Consider the following 17,979-nt stretch of genomic DNA (forward strand, 5'->3'; position numbering starts at 1 on the left):
GCACTGATTTAAAGTATTTAGGCCAAATCTACAGATGTAGAATCTATCTATCTATCTATCTATCTATCTATCTATCTATCTATCTATCTATCTATCTATCTATCTATCTATCTATCTATCTATCTATCTATCTATCTATCTATCTATCTATCTATCTATCTATCTATCTATCTATCTATCTATCTATCTATCTATCTATCTATCTATCTATCTATCGTGGAAGACTTGATGCAAAAGGATATGGGTTCTTCAAATGTCTTACTATGTTTTCTTGTTTTCTTGCAATGAAAATCTGTTGCGTGTTTAGACCATAATGCACTTGAAACTTTGGTACCACTTTATTTGAAGGGGTGTGCATAAAACTGACATGATCATAAATAGGATATAACACCTGTGATGAATATGAAGGAGTCTTTATGAATGTTTATGACTTTTGTCATGAAGTGTCATTCGGTAAATAATGACACTTTCAAAGCAAAGCTGCATTAAAAGTCAATTAAATGTGCCAACTTAAATTTGCATTGAAAGTGTCATTATTTACCGAATGACACTTCATGTCAACAGTCATAAACATTCATGAAGACTCCTTCACTGTCACAACAAGTGTTGTATCCCGTTTATGACAGTGTCATGTCAGTCTTATGAAAACCCCTTCCAATAAAATGTTACCAAAAATTGTTGGGTTTTTGTTTGGCAGTCTCTGCCTGTTAGCTGGCCACATCAGTTGACCTTGTGACTCTCAATGAGATTAGTATTTAAGTGGCAAAAATACCACAAGTATATTTTTTTGGTTGTTATGGTAACACTACCGGGAGCCAGAACACCAGACAGTTTTGTTTGGTGTTCTGTGGCATAATTAGTTATGCCACATTTGAATACATTTGTAGAATAGTTGTTGAGTTTAGCCTCTTCCCAATCAAGGAAGAAAGAAACACATTTCCTTCTGAATGAGTCGACTGATCGAATTTGTTCTTGCTTCCTGAAGGAGTACAACAGTGAGGCCTCTGTACCGCGTCGCTCTCGTTTTACTCTCCTTCAACAGAACGTAATTAGATTGAAAACTGGCTGTAAAAAAACAACAACGTGTTTTTAAGCAAGCGGTAACTTCTTTAGGATTTGACTCGACATCAGTTTCACAATGTCAGAATCGGTGGTGCTGCTTCTATTCGCACAAGTGCAAATGGAGTTGGACAAAACCTACTCAAAAAAAAAAAGTCAGTAATGTTTAGGGTTTTTTTCTTCCAAAAGTCTATAGCAAACAGAATCTCCGAATGGTGACGCGTCTGCCTTTATCATCTCATTTCTAAGTTCCTTCAAAGTTTCGTTCCCACACCAGACGACCTGGCGCTATGTGGGATCCTCGCTCATTTGTCGGCTTGTTTTATATCTGAGGCGCAACGAGCCAAAGGCTGAAGGAAATGTCAGGAAGTGGGGGGCCTACTTAAAGCTTTTCATCTAGGGCTGCCTACGCCATTATTAGACTGCCGTTTGCTTTTTAGCTCCCTGTGCTTGGATGTAAATACGCCTGACCAGAGAGGGGGGCGAGGGGGCGCTGACGTGATTCAGTCCTAACGAGTGTCTATCATCTTCAATATATACGTTTGGCTTATTTCGGTTTTATCTTTAAGGCGATGCAAGTGAAAAATAATTTGGGATTGTACAGAAAAGCAGTATGTCATGAGTTTTATGAGTTTGTTGTTTGTGTGGAAGTGAGGCTGCAGGACAATAAGCCTCCAGCACGTCTACTAGTGAGGATGTGTGTCGCATCAAAACAGCCAACTGTTAGCCTCTGACTCTGTTGTTTTGATGGTTTAAGCTGTGTGGGTGTATCACTGTGTTTGACTTCTGTGGTCAATGCATTTCATGGTAATTGATACCTACCACCAGGGGCGCCGCCAGGAATCTTGGGCCCCAAGACAAAAAATTTAATTGGGCCCCTCCACACAGCTGCTGTTACAATTTCTTGAGTCAATCTGATCCATCAAAAGCGTCACAATTTTAAAGGCTTGCAACAGCCTCACTTTCTTTGTTCCAATACTGATAACTAGCACAATATTTACTGCTCATGAATTTTACATCAGACAGTCTGCAAACAGTTTGCAAGTAGGTTGCTTAAATGTTTTCTATTAGTTTTAGATTACTGAAATATCTCTCCCCGCGAGCAACAGTCATAGGCAACGTGCAAAATACACATAAAACAATCCAGACTTCTCAAAAAATGCTATGTAGTTACATTTTGTTCAAGCTGCAGTATTTAACTTTAATAAAAAATATGTTTTCTCCATATTTGTTAAAGCTGGCACCATGTTGTGACAGTTTGTTATGAGACAGAAAATCTGTGAAAACAGTCAATCTCCTCCCTGAGCTACTATTACTGGCTAAAGTAACGCAACGTTATGACCAAAACAACCAATCAGAACCAGGAGGAGGGTCTTAGCGCTGTCAATCAATCTCATTCATTTGCTGCTAAATGTACTAATGGTGGAGAAACAACATATCATTACAGGAAAAATGTTTATCTGCCGTCACTGGTAGCTATGCTAACTAGACTGAACATTTACAACAGGCTATGCTAGCTGCAGCATAGGGATGAGCAGCAACATGAGGTTGTGATTGACAGCACTAAAACTCTCCTGCTACTGACTGGTTGTTTCTAGCACTTTGAGAAAGCAGAGGAAATAGATTTTTCATAGATTATCTCTCATACTGTACTGTCACAACATAATGACAGTTTTAACAAATATGTGAAAAAATATATATTTTTATAAAAGTTACATACTGCAGCTTTAATTTCACTCAGGAGAGGGAAGGTCAGGAGGAACTAGAGCTGCTGCTGACTGACTCATCTGTAGTTAAGTGGTAAAAGGTGCAGGAACAAGTTAGATATATGAATATCTTGGTAATTTTTTTTCCTTAATTCATTGGTTGCTAGTGAAATGGGGGCAAACAGTCTGTAGCTAAGCTAACTATGCTAAATGGTTGATAATCTCACACAGTCTACCCACCTCTCAGAGAAAAACTGGGTTATAAATTGACACTCTTGCCTTTTTCTCTCTCTCTTTTTTTTTTTTATTTGAAAACCTGATTTTATAATTTTTCTTAGCAGCACAGTAACGGCCACAGTCGTTCTTGTTTTCTACTTCTGCTGCTGAACATCGGCACCATCAAGCTCCAAGCAGGAACGAACCATTTCATGCAGATCCACGGGGGTTCAGGGCAAATATGGATGTGTGTTTTTTGATCTGGGAGTGTCTTCATGTTGTTCCACTCGTAAAAATGTATAAAGCATTTGAGGTATTTGTATTCTGACCCTTATTTTAGCGATTAGGCCAACCTCCACATGCATGACTTGTTCTGAAAATATAATTCACTATATCAATGAAGTACAATAAAGAACAAACGGAATCAAAGCTGACTTTTTGATACTCCTATATACTTTCTGCTTTTTACAATAAAACAAGAATGTGATTTTTTTTTAACGTACTGCAACAATTATCTACACTCTGCAGGACACAGAGAAGAGTCCATCAACAGTTCACTAGAAAGACATTACTGTATGTGTCATTGCTTATACCTAGTTATTGTAACCTAACATAGTTTTGCCGTTTATTTCTCCCCGTACACGGAGCACAACAGGAGACATCTTTGTTCTTGCACGAGGGATGAACATTATTTAAACAGCTTCTGTTTGTCTGTCCCAGTAGAACTAAAGAAAATATTCAAAATTGTAATTCAGTAACATGAAGCATTAGTCCACTGCCAGCTGTGCGGACACAGACGTCCATAAGAATCAGTCATTAGTTTTCCAGGTCGCAGGTAGCAGTCGTCATGTGACTGTGAGACAGTCATCTTCTCTGCTTAGCCATTTAAATTCATGGGGTTTTCTTATTGTCTTTTCAGAAAGCTGTTGCCGTTTGTTTAAAAAAAATAATAGACCAGACAATATAATATCTTTCCATAATTTGAGGGTGATTAAAGTCGCGGTGCTTAATTAGTTTCAGACAGACGAACAGAAGCCCTGGCCCAATGTTTGGTTAACCTTCTGTTGAGGTCAATGATTACAGCCTGAATAATTCTAGAGACTTCCTTTTTTTAAGTATAAATATTGAGTGGCTCAACATCTTTGAAATTGTCTATTTATCTTTGCTGTTCTTAGCATTTGCTTAAAGCTACAGGAGGTAAAAAGTGTTTGTTTGTTTTTTTATTTACATATTTGTTAAAACTCTGACCATGTTGTGACAGGTCTGGCAGAAGGCAGAGGAGCTCAATTTTATTTTTTTTTATTTTTTTTAACATATTTGTTGAGTGACAGCTTCACCAAGCTATCAAATATGTAAAAAACATTTTTAATAAAAAGTTACTGCAGCTTCAAAGAGGCGGTATTTTATATTTTCCGGGTACATAGTGTCATTTTATAACTGTCACGTAACGGTTACGTTCAGTTCTTACAAAAATGCCAAATATGTCAAGCATAACTTAAAAGAAATGTGACTTCACAGCTTGACGTCTTGAAACTGGCCACTGTCTCTTTAAGAAGCTCCTGCCCTTTCCACACATCATCACAACAGTTCTACTCCAGTTACAACCGATCTTAGGAGGACTGGACTGAGAAGTAGTTTGTATAATAACCTCGACTCAAAGTTCCACCAGGCGTTTGCTAATTGCCTCTGGCTAGTCTGGAGGAGTTGAGAGAGGGAGGAGGGCAAGAGGGGCGCTCTGAGGCACAACCTCGATTTTGGGACTGCAGCTCTGAGGAAGAGTTTTGTGGAAATAGGCGATAGTTTATAAAAACTGGCGTTCCCGTAGCAAATGGTTGCTATGGGACGATTCAATGATTTCTCAAACATTGATGAAAGAATGAAAGCAACACTCCAGGTGTGTTTTGGGTGACTCAGTAACATGATAACATGATGCAAAGCTAAAAAGTAGAATTCACATTATACCGCCCCTTTAAATAATACCCATCACCACCAAGAGGGTCGAACAATGACATCCAAACTTTGTCATTGACCTTTGCCGTTGTGTGACGTTAATAGCAGAAAACATTCTTTAATCGTATCTCAATGTACTCCAAATAATTTGTTGTTGTAGAAGGAAAATAATCATGCAAATCTAACTCGTAATTTTATGACAACCATTCAGTGTACGGCTGCTGAGAGTCGACACAATATGTGCTTCAGCAAAAAGCAAAGCTTGAAACCTTTAGTTAGCAAGCGGCACACTGTAAAAAATAACCCCAATTAAAATCAGCTTTACACACAGGGAAGCCAAACGGCACGTCGATGTGGACAATAAACAGGATGCACAGGTCCAGCCATTTGGTCCTAACGATCTACATTAAGTCGCCTTATCTGACATTTTAAGACAACCTTTATCAACACCGACTGGTTGGCTGAAGGCCTTAAACAAATGGGGAGGGGAGGACAGTCACAGCAGACCAGCTGGGATTTTCTTTTCTGTCATCTTGGTGTTAAATCTCCTTTGAAACATCCGTCTGAGGAGGAAGGAATTTTCTATGTCTAACAGAGCATGAGAACAGAAATCTGACAGCTGTTCAAAAGCATAAAATAAACCTGCTTATGTGGCAGTAAATGGTTGCAGCTTATGTACATGGATCCTAAGTGTGGCTCGATGTGCCTCGCGCTCGCCAACCGCATCCATAAAAGCATTTCTCCTGGTCTGTCTTTGGAGATTTCCCCTATTGTTTTGCTAATAGTTATGATTTATTGACCTTGTACCTTTTGCATGTTATTTAAAAGTAACACCTTCCGCAGTTTCTTGAGGAAATCCTTGACCGTCTGTATTGCTTTACGTTTGTGGCGCTGTGCCCTCTGCAGTCACACATCAACAAAAATAGCAGATGAATTTCGGCTTCACTTGCTTTTTATTTTGCACCTGTTCTTTAAGCCTGATCACAATTTGCTTTGCCCTTAATAGGAAACTCTGCTGATGATTCGCCGCTGACTCAAACCATCTGTGATCCTCTTAAGCAATTAGAAATTGGTCGGAGCAGATGAAACGACTAAAACAACCAAAGTGTAAAGTTTGTCCTCACGCCGTTCTTACTCAGTAGCTTATAGTAAGATCAGTGTGTTCTGATCCCTCGTTTTGCTGCTGCTGCTCGGGATCTTCTCTAACTCTGTTCCTGTTCCAGCCGCACACCATCGATTCCATTCAACAATCTAAGAATCCTCTCAGCCGTCTAAAATTCTGACTGAACCACTAAACTCTCCACCCTGACTCTCTGCTTACTCGCTTTTCCCTCCTCCCTTCTCTTCGGTGATCTTTTGCTTTTGATACCTTGTCCCCAAAGTCAGAGCACCTAAAATATCACATTTCTAAAATATATTTTGAATTGATCGTATTGTTGTTTTTGGGGAGGAGGATCATTCTTTTGGACTAATTTGTGTGCTTGTGGTTCTATTTATCTTTGCCTTAAAAGTAGCTTACCACACCATGTTACTCAGAAGAGAACATGGTATGAAGGGAAGTTAAAATACAGTATATATACCAGTAATGGCATTATGTACTTTGACGGTTTGGATATATTAAGCAGCAAGTGATCATTTTGTCCTCAAAGCTGAGGTGGACCAAGCAGGACAAAACGGGCAACCATAAAGTTCAAGCAACTTTTATTGGTGCCACATTGTAACGGTCAGAGTATCTTCAAAACTGCTGTTCCTGGTGCCACCTCTTCAAAATAATTTCTGCAAAACGTCAGATCAACCCTTTTAATGACAATACAGACGTTTACAAATAGACTTTCAGCAACAACGACGGCTGCCCCAGCAGGAGGTTAGAGAGACCTAATACCCAGCTTTGATAGCACTTTTTGGCAATTGAATTTGCACAGAAGCGAAATATTTAGCTATAAGCTTAATGTTAAAATTTAGAACTAAATATTTAGCTTGCTAACAAAATGTTTATTTTGTAGCTAAATACATCGCTTGCTAATTGAACATTTAGCTAGCTTATTTAGCTTGCTAACTCGTTGTTTTGTGTGTAATTTTAATATTTAGTAAGATGCTAAATATTTAGCTTGCTAATTAAAACTTTAAAAATAGGCAAAAATACTTAGCTTATGTATCGTGCTAACGCAATGATTTATTTGTAAACAAAATAGTTAGCATGCTAAATATTTAACTTTACACCATTTACTTTCAAATGAAGTATAAATGAAATAATATCATGGTAAAAAAAAAATATATATATATATATATATATGTTTTTAAAAAAAATTAACCCCTATTTATTTTCTCTATCTCTCTTATAACCCCAATTTTTTCTGTAAAAATTCTGACTCTGTAACTTTAAAGTGACATCTCGTACTACTGAATATGTCTCTGCTTTCACTGGCATAACCATAAGATATGTCACCAGTCCATTGTCAGTGTGAGCTTGGACTATAATATGCAGGTCTTACTACCTACGTTGTTGTCGTTTCTCATTTCTGGTTTTTTTGTTTTTTTTCCCCGTTGTCCACAAGCTCCTCTTGTGCGCCGCCTCTAAAATAAAAGTGTTGTTTAAAAGTTTGCTCTCCGTCTCTCTCGCCCAAGACTCTTAGGTTGCCATGAGTGAGGAGGAGGAGGGCCCTGGTGTTGCAGCATCAGCATCCACGCAGTCAGCAGCGACGGCCGCCGGGACCGCACCAGCCGCAACCAAAGGCGGAGATGGCGTCGTTTCGTCCTCGCCCCCCCGCGGGCCCTCTCCTCGCTACCCCGTCTATCCCGAGGAAAAAGAGGCAGAAGCGGAAGAGAAGGGCGTCGTTCAGGAAGAGAGGCTCGAAGAAGAAGAAAAGGAGCTGAAGGTGGTGGAGGAGCGCGACGACGACTCCGACGGCGGCAGCAGCGACACCAGTGTGCTGGTCGTGCCCCATCCTGAGCTGGTTCCTGTGGTCTTCTTCTGTCTGAAGCAGACAACCTGCCCACGCAGTCTGTGCATCCGCATGGTCTGCAGCCCATATCCTTTAATCTGAGAGTGGGAAGTCTGGGAAAAAAAATCTCATCTCATCATATCAATCAATCAGTCAAATGTTATTTGTATAGCACATTTCAGCAGCAAGGCATTTCAAAGTGCTTTACATCATAACAAACACAGAAACACAATGCAAGATAGAATCAACAATCAAAACACGACATTAAGTCAGGTTCCATCAATAAATTTGTAATTGATTACGTTTCAAATACAATCCTAATCAGGTGGGTTTTTAGTCTAGATTTAAAAGAAGTCAGTGTTTCAGCTGTTTTACAGTTTTCTGGAAGTTTTTTCCAAATTTGTGGCGCATAGATGCTGAAAGCTGCTTCTCCTCGTTTGGTTCTGGTTCTGGGGATGCAGAGCAGATACATATCTGTATTCGTCATGTTTTACTCAGTCAGTACTTATTAATTTCCCTTCATCCTCTTTAGTCAGTACAATGCAGAGAATCACATTACGCCTCTATCAACAAAACCAGAGTTATGTTGATAGAAAAGGCAAAAACATCAGCCTTTTCTTCTGTATTTCAGCCTTACTGAATGAAGAGAATTTTTTGAAAAAAAAAAATAATAATAATAATAATTTCTAAGTCTGACCAAACATTCTCAGTGAGATTTAGGTATATACTTTTCCAACAGGTTTGGTCGAAATTTTTCCACTGTAGCTCTGACCGCATGTTTTAGGAAACCTTCCCCCCAGCCTGGAGTCTCTTGCAGGTTTTCTTCCCCGTGTTTAGCTCCGAACTAGAGTTTCTTGACATCAACAACTTTAACTTGCAGAATAATTTCTTCTCCAAACACGGCGTGGCAATTACATCCAGACTTGACCTCATCAGACCAAACCTTATCCGACTCGTAGGTCACTTTTGTCGCTTTTGTTTTGTGCACAGAGGCGATTGCAGATGAGTATTTTATGTATTGCTTTTATTGGAAAAGTGTGCCTTGTGTTTCTACGTCTTTCTGAAGATCTTCACTTGTTGTTTAACGGATCTCGGACAGATTGGTTTCATGTCACGTCGACTGCTGTGTCAGACTGAAGATGACCTCTAATGTGACTGGTTTATGGTGAAAAGATGTCCAAAGTATGACTCCGATTGCATTCACTGGAAGATTCAGAGCTTAAGAGATCTTTGACTGTCCCTCGATGGGGAAAAATCAGGGAATTCATGCATCGTTTTCATTCCGTATCAAAATAGTGCAACTCTTTATTTTGACCTGTCAGATTAAACCTCAGACTGAACAGAAACGTGTGTTTGGAACGTGGCGAAGTGGTTGTGAATTCGTCTGCAAGTCCCTGCTAGAGGTGAATTGGATGCATTTTTATTTATTTATTTTTTTAGATTCAAGATCTAACACGTTCAGCCCTGGAGTTGTGCTGCTTTTGCAAAACACAAACACAAAGCTGACGATCGTTATCAGGCGGCGTTCGCAAAGTGTTACCTCATTTTATCTTATGCGAGTGTTTCGTGTTCACTTCTCTGTTTTGAATTGCTCTCAGGTTCTTGCCCTTTGGAATTCACATATTTGTGTGTTGTTGTTTTTTTTATTAGTTCGATTTTTTTATTTCTTTTAAATTCTCGTAGTGTTTCCACAAACGGATTCGTATCTTAGCCCTCTGCCTGTGCGAGTAATGACAGGTGTGTCAGATTGCAGGACACGCAGAGCATGCTGCCCCCTCAGATCGGCGCAGGGTGCTTATCAGGAGTCTTAAGAGCAACATTTACAGTGCAATAATGCGTGACTCACGGTGGGAGTTAATATATGGGTTATCAGGAACAGCACAGTCGAGTGAAGAATGCGAACAGGCGAGATATAGCCAACTGGTAGAAAGTCACTGAGGCGGCGAGAGAGAGAAAGAGAGAGAGAGAGAGAGAGAGAGAGATGGAAAAGGGAAACGGCAGAGAAAACGGGGGAGGGGGAATGAAGAGACGAGGAGAAGAAACAAAATATGAATAGGAATGAAAGGCATTCTGATATGTACGCTTGTTTCTTTTTGAAAGAAACAAATGTAGGTCTAACATATGAGCCCAAGTCATAAAGAAAAAAAAAATACTTCTGACAAAAAATGTTTTATTTTAGGAAGGTGGTGATAATGTCATGTAATATAGTTGGTGGAACAATGTGCATACATATCACTTGAGTCAAAACATGTGAGTTTGACAACTGACCCTGTTAGATGACTTGATTTTTGATGTAAAAAAAAATTTAAAATAGACCATGATAAATCAACTTGGAAACATCCCCCTTCAAAGGGGCAGTATTATGCGTTTTTCAAGCACATAATACCATTTCATAGCGCAATCAAATAACCATGTTACCTTCTGTTGTAACAGAAATGCTTTATATATAAAATGTGACTTAAGTTAGGAAGTCAAATTTCTTTTAACAACTTGAAATTGGGCCTCTGTCTCTTTAAGAAACTCCTGCTCTTTCTGAAACAAAGGAGAAAAGGTGGGTATGTATGCGATTCTCCAGCCATTTGTTTACATGAGGAAGAGAGAGAAACATGAGTAGATTGTTCTTGTGAAAAGATGCATCTTTTGCTCAGCAGCAGAGCAGGTGATTACTCAGGCTGTGAAGTGTTCATTAGAGAGACAGCCGGGGGGAAGAAACTGTCTGTGTGGTGGCTGATCTTTACAGACAGGACTCTGTAGCGCCGATCTGAAGGTAAAAGCCCAAACGGCTGATGTCCAGGATGTGTGGGGTCTGCAGAGCTGCTGTGGTAGCTGCCTTCCCCCCCCCACAACTCTAGACCTGTACAAGTCTAAGAAGGAAGGATGGTCAGCCATGATGATCCTCAATACCGATAAAAAGCTGAAATAAGGTAGAGCTAAAACGAGCAATTGAAGTTAATGTCGCTTTTGGTACAAACTTGTGGAAATTGGTTTTTAACACATTTTGTACTTGTGCTGGAAAGCCCAGTTATACTGGTTAGCTTTTGACATTTCTTTTTTTTTTTGTCTTTTACTCCATGAAATCCTAAAAGGTCTTTTGCCTCGGTGAATTTGTTCTCATGCAGAGTGAGAACAATCTGCCGCACATGGACTCTGTGTCAATCTCACAACACTAAATATAATCAAAGAGGCTGAATGGGTGGAAACATGCGTGGCAGCGACTGTGTGCGAGTGCGTACGCGTGCGCTAAAAAGTGTGTGTGTGTGTGTGTCCGTTTTACTTTCCCCAAAATAAAAGGGCTGCTATTGACCAAGGCCACTTTCTCGCTTTGTGTGGTCAGACTGAGTGGCTGCGGAGAATTGATCTGCACAAGAAGTGTCCTTTGTGGCCAAATCCACTCCGGGAACTTCACTGCATGTGTGTTGTGATCGGAGTCGACGTGTGTTTGTTTTGTTTTTTGTTCTTCTTTGAAAAGACAGAGAGTTTGCAAAAATTTTAAGCTTTGATTTTGAAATTCTGGGTTTCAGTTTAAAAAAGGGAAACACTGAAATAATGACTGAGTAGATTACCCTTCTCTCAAAGGAGGCCCGTGACAGTGGGGCTTCCGTTCAGTCAGAATGTTATTGATATTTACTGTATGTTTTTGTTCTCTGCCACATCTGCAAAATCTATCAGTAACATATCATTGTTTTAAATCTACATAATGCTTAATCCAGCAAAACTCTTATTGCAATTGTGCAAACTTGAAATGTTTTCCAAGCACATAGTCCCATTTTATAGCACAATCAAGTAACTGTTACCTTCACATAATATACATATACGTATATAAATGCCATATATGTCAAATATGACTTAATAGAAATTTGACTTTAACTTTTGGGCTTCTGTCTCCTGCTCTTTCCGAAACTCCGCCTTCAGGAAGTCATCACAACATCACTCCTTTGTTAGCCCTTTAACAACATTTTTACCGGTGTTGCACTGAGAAGTAGCTCCTATAATGACCTCAGAAGATGCTTGCTAACTGTTGCTGGCTAGTCTGAAGGATTCGAGTGGGAGAGGGCTGCTCTGTGAGGCGGGACCCTGTAAACTGCAGCTCTGAGGAGGAGCCAGGCGTTTTGCACAGCTGGGCGCTTGCCATGGGAGATTAAATGATTTCTCAAATATAAACAAAAGAATGCAACACTCCTAGAATGGTTGTTGATGAGGGAATGACATTATAACAAGATGTAAAGCTCTAACAAGTCGATTTTATGTAATACTGCCTCTTTAAGGTGTTTTTTTTAATAGGTAAGTTTTGAGAAAACTAAGCTTTTTTTTTTCAGTTAACAAAATAAGATAAAAATCGGCACCACCTCTAACACTTGTGTGACATCTTTCAGAAAATAACCCAAAACGAACAAGCGTATTAGAACTTTTAAAAAAGTGCCATGTTCACCTGTTCAAACAATTACATGCAAATATTAACGAAGAACACTGCAGGCGCGTTCAGCCATCGTGCATTTCAGGAGGAAGATGGATTCTATGTGTAAGGAGCTGAACGTCATGGCGACCGACCGACCAGCCAAAGTGCTTTTAAACTGGACCCACTTTTGCACAGCTACGCTTACAAAAGTGCAAAACTTACACATCAATAAGTAAATTGTTAAGCAACCTGGACGTCAAACATCATATCAACATACTGTATGTTGGAATTGAATCCAAAAGTCGCCGTTTAAGAGATGACTTCACTGACCCACAGTCACTCCAATGTCCCAGATATCTCAGTAAAAAACTTTGATCATTTTTATCATGTCAAATATGTGTATCAATAAATCAGACATTATTTTGCATAACAAACATGTCTTGTGTGTTATGACGCATTTTAAAAAAGCAGTTTGAAATATTTGAAAACCCATCGTTGACTGGAAGTTGCATTTAATTGGGAGCAAAGAACAAACTGTGTCTAAATTAGAACTTTTTCCTCCAGACTTTACAGCAACAAATGTATTTTCTCCTTACATCTAAAAGTACTAAAAGACATTCAGTCTTTCTGTTTCAGATCTTTCTCTTCGGGGCATTTTGTACACACATCTAACAGAACAAACGCGTTTATTTGGCCCATTTTGCCTGGAAACAAGTTTTCCGTTTTCATACACTGCAACACATTCAGACGGAGGCGCAGCCAGCAGTGTCGCCATCTGTATGAAATTGCTGTTTGTTTGTGCCAGAAACTAATATTCCCACGCTGGATCATCTTCAGAGTCGCCTAAGAAATGAAATGTCAGACCTTGTACGTCATGGAGTATGTTTTTATTTATTTATTTTTTTCATTTTACTTTTTCACCCTACATTGTACAACAAAGGCCGTTTCCATCAGGGACTCTTGTCACTTTATCCATTTCTCTGTGACTCGGGTTGGGAGTTGGGTTGAGCGTGTCGCCTCGTCATATTAAGCAGCTCTCAGGCAAAGACACAGTCCACTTCACTCTGATAGGGAAGGATTCTGTGAAAGAAGTGGGACAAAAAAAATGCTGCTCTCTTAATCTCTACTTATGAATGTAGGGAAGGAAGTGTAAGGGAGAGAGGAAGGAGAAAGACGAGTTTATGCAGTCAAAAGAGATTGGGCTCTAAAGCGAGTCTGACAGGAAGGGAAGGGCAGATTAATAGTTTTCAATTTGCTTTTATTTGCCTCTGGACTAACACATGTGGCCTTCTCCGCCTCCAGCATCACCGCACTCCGTCGCTCAAGAAATCTCACATTTGTAAATGTCTGCTGATTTATAGACACTCGTGTGGAAACGCTGCGCCTTGTCTGCTCGAATGTTTTCCAAAGCTGCATTCTTTTTTGTTTTTCAATTCCATACACATCACATCAAAAATAAAGCTCAAGCAGACCAGTGAGCTTATAATTTATTTTTCTGGGCTGAATTATATAGATGTGCTTGTTGTCGGCTGATACTTCTCCCATTGTTACTTGATTATAGCAATAATCATGTTGGCTTTATGGCTGTGCTTCTAGTAACGGGGTCATGTGACGTGATGTCAGTCTGCTGAATGGTTTCATAATTAGCAGATGTTTAATGGGCCGTTATATGTAATAACCCTTGTGGACAAGAGTTAGCCGTTGAAATGAATGGGATCCTTCATGTAGCAAGCCGACACTGGAGGAAGTCAAACCGGTTATAACTGGACCAGAATCATGTGTGATCTTTTTTTTTTGTTTTCTTTTCCCTGCAAAATGCAAATTCAGTTACACTTCGTGCAAAGTGACCGCTCATAGCATAGTGGGAGAAACATCCTCCGGTCAATATAATAACCTGATTATTACAGTAATGCTGCTAAGCTGGACTATCTGTGCAAGATGGTCTGCTCAACAGAATGAATCTGACCACTGAATTACTTTCATCCCTTTGGCTGCAGGTTTCGTTTTTAATGATGTATAACAGCAGGTTTTTGCTGACGTGCTCTATAGGTGACCGTGAGTCTTCTGCTACTCATGCTCTGCTTTAAACAAGAACCATTAATTAGTTCTTTTAAATTTAAAAGCTGTGCCTAGTGTACGTCTTAGCAGTAATGAGCTGCTCTGTAGATACTGCGGTTTGTAGAGTTAAACCATAGCCTGCGCGTTAGTCACAAACATGATTTGCGCAGAGGCGCCTTCATAATGTATTACATTTTGTTTTAACGTATCTGTTAAAATGCTGTGCTGTTCGGTTGGATGTTATTTCTCACTCTAAAGCGAGATGCTTCACTAAAGATTGATGGTTGCTTCGCTAATAGTCGACAGATGTTCAACTTTCAAGACGTCTTCTCAAAATCGTTCAGGAAACTTCTCACGTGATTTTGCATTAAACAAACAAACGATAAGACGACATTTAAACTTCCTGCCTTGATGTTTGCTACTCTGGACTCATCTGAATCTTAAACTGAGGGAACGTTCTTGCATTTTTTGAAGCGGCAGGCTTTTGCTCTATTTTAATTTTGTTTGTTTGTCGCAATGTGAAATGAAATTAAACCGGCTAAAAATGTTGCAAGCTAACAAACCCAAGAACTGTTTTGGATCAAAGAAAACGGAATAATACAAAGTTTCTCACGTGAAACGTTGTAGTAATACCTGCAGGCTTCCTGTTACCTGTTGAAAGACTCGCTCTCTTTTCACTCTATCTGCAGCCTTAATGAATCCCAGACACATTTGCAGATGTGCAGTTTAGTTTCAAGTCAGATCTCTTTCCCTCCGCAGAGCCAGTAAATTTAAGGAATCCACCGAATTCCTGAAAATAACCAACTTTGAGTCTTTTCTTTCTGCAAGTAACATCATGCAAACTGAAGCTCACCATCGTCAGCACTGCGTTGTTGATTAGCTGGTCACGAATTAGGGGCAATTGACCAAAAATGTCTGATTTCTCTCACCAGCCAATTTCCTAGCGCTGCCTGACTGAAACGTTTCACGTTTGCATGAGGTTCTCAAAATCACCATGGCTGAATTATGACTCTTATCTCATGTAGCTATTTATGTCCGTCGCGTGGGCAAGCTCATTCACGTGTGATTTTAATTTCTTACTTAATGGAATCGCTGCTAATTGCAAAATTGTGTTGTTGTTTTTTTTTTTGGACATTAGCAGAACACAGACAAAAGGTTCTGCTAACGCTGCTGCGGCTGCTGATGGTGCTGCAGGGCTGGACTGTATTGATCTTAAGACTGCAGACATTAAAACGTCCAGGGGAGAGATTACAGCTGATTAAACAAGGGGTGTGAAGCACATTATGAAATTATTTCAATTGCTTCTGTGTCTTACAAAGTAAGCCCTTATGGTATCTGACTGGTTAACCTCCGCAGAAGCTCAGCCGCAGACTGATTTAAAGATCATAACGGCTCACAGGGTCAACGTGGCATTTTTAGATCGAGGCTTCGGACGCTACGGGCCGAGCCTTTCCTTTCTCTGACAGTAACTTCATTCTGTTCGCGGCCGCTAACCTCCAGCCCAGATCCCGTGTTCAGCAGTGAAGACCCAGTCCACCTGGAGGGTGGAAGTGGATCTGGAGAGCAAACTAAGTAGATTGTAACTGCACCTTGAGGTGTGCTGAAGAGGTGACAGTCGCACTGCGATTTCTTTATATCAGAGCGATGGAGGCTGCCTGACCCAGAGCAGGGCGCCCGTTAAGGCCGCGTGTTTTCCGCGCGGGGCGGCCATTCAGTACGGCGGTGGGGAAGCCTCATAAACTCAAAGTCAGAAGTTAATGTTGTTGCCAAGGAGCGAAAACAGCCCCAACTCTGATTTTTTGTTGTTGTTGAGTTTCTTTCTTTTTTTTTTTTTGTCAATGCTAAAAAAAAAAGAAGTTTTTTTTCTCTGAATTGAGTTAGTGAGAATAGTTGATCTCTTTACCCTGAGTGTCATCCAGGTGAAGCCCCTCAAATTCTCACATTTCTTCCTCAGTTTCTTAAACAATGCGCTTTTTTAAAATGTGTTTATTTAGTTGTCGTTTAGTAGAATTATTCCCCCTAAAATCATGATCATTGATTGACTTTTTTTTTTTTTTCTACAAGGTTTTTCTTAAAAGGTGGATCTTCATTGCAGTCAAAGCTACACGTCAGGACAAAACATTTTTGTTTTCTAACGCCCCACAGCATCCCGCTTGTTTAATCCCTGTCCTCTTCCCTCTGAAGTCTTCACCAATGAATAGGTCGGCGTAATGCTGACGGGGACAAGACACCCGCCAGGAAATCCCAGCGCCGATGCGTGTTGTTGGCGGAGAAGAATACGTGTGAATTAGATTATAGTCTCACATTTTTTTTCTTTTTTTTTTTTTTGTCATTGTTTTACGTCATGAGGATCAATGCAATCTCGGCATGTAAATGCTCTGTAGGTTTTTGTTTTCTTTTTTATCTGTAATGTATGTTAAAATGTCGTTTTGTTTTTTTGTTTTTTTTTTTGCTATTTTACCACATCTCAGCAAAAATAAAAAGAAAAGATTAAAGAAACCAGAGCGTGCCTGCTAAGATCCCTCGGCTCCAGGATAACGACGTTCGTCAGTGTTTACTGTGAGTCAGTCCTTTGAAGAACAATCACTGAATGAAGTGAGGTGACAGGAGATGAGGAGTAAACAAGGACGGAGCGTGTAGATGATTTGCTTATTATACACAGGAGTAATTTGTACATTAAATTTATTTGCATATTGGATTTTTTTTTTTTTTAAATGAACCTAAAATGCTGAGCATTTGTCATAGAAGTTAATCCGAAACCTGAGCAGATAGAGGTCAGGTTTCCCGGGATCCTGTGTGTGTCAGGATCCCGGGTAGTTTTGGTTTTTCTGCATTTGCTTCTTACTTTCTTGTTCGACTGTTATCGACCTTAGATGTGTGTTTTACTTTCGATCAGTGTTTACTTAAGTGGCAGTTGTTATTTACTCAACATTTATGTTCTACTGGTTTGTCTGCACCACTTCTCCTGCCGTCTCTCTCTCCCTCAGTCTGCCTTGCGCTCTTCCCTCCCAGCTGCACCCTGTTTGTAGTTAACACCGGTTGTTTGTCCAGTTACCAAGCTCCTAGCATTTAGCCACCTCCCCTCACTGGTTTCTTCCGTTACCTCAATGTTACCCGTTCCCTTTTTAGTTCCAGCTGCTCTCGTTCCCTGACTCCCTGAGATTTCCTTATTTTTCCCCGAGTTCCTTTTTAATTGCTACTTTGTTAAAATATTTTATCATGTACTCACTGCCTCTCCCTGACCTCACCTTGAATCCATCCATCTCCAGAAATCATGACAACTTAACCAACTAGTTGGAAAAAAAAAAAGGTTAAATCCACTGCGATAAGAACTTAAGAAGTAGAAATAAATTAAATAGGTAATATTTTTTGTTTTAGTTTGTGTTGCTAAAAAAAATACCAGTAGGTATTATGAAGTAGGTTTTCTTCTGATTTTACCAAAATGTCTCTTCTGGTTGGAGACAATAGTAGCGTTTTGGTGGCCCAGCTACAGTCCTTCACTTGAGTCAGACAATTTGTGGACAGAAAACAAAGTTAGTATGGAAAGTGACTTAGAATTAAAAATCTATCAGAGGTATTGATAATTTTGGGCTGGGATGAAAACAGAGCACGGCACGCATTTTTTTAATTTAAACGACTGTGTGACAGCATT

General features: G+C 39.8%; 1 protein-coding gene across 2 annotated transcripts in view; it reads left to right on the forward strand.

Moving 5' to 3' along the window:
• LOC102223518 (voltage-dependent T-type calcium channel subunit alpha-1I-like) overlaps positions 1–17,979 on the forward strand; it is a 215,959-nt gene that overhangs the window by 46,237 nt on the left and 151,743 nt on the right. The window contains exon 2 of one of the 2 annotated variants that reach the window (XM_023333871.1): positions 7,557–7,959. In XM_023333871.1, coding sequence (XP_023189639.1) covers positions 7,571–7,959 — 389 coding nt within the window. In that variant the 5' untranslated portion in view covers positions 7,557–7,570. Of the gene's footprint in view, positions 1–7,556; positions 7,960–17,979 lie in introns of those variants that run through there. The other variant, XM_023333873.1, reaches the window with a different exon arrangement.

This window comes from Xiphophorus maculatus, chromosome 5 (assembly GCF_002775205.1).
Source record: "Xiphophorus maculatus strain JP 163 A chromosome 5, X_maculatus-5.0-male, whole genome shotgun sequence".
Classification (NCBI taxonomy): Eukaryota; Metazoa; Chordata; class Actinopteri; order Cyprinodontiformes; family Poeciliidae; genus Xiphophorus; species Xiphophorus maculatus.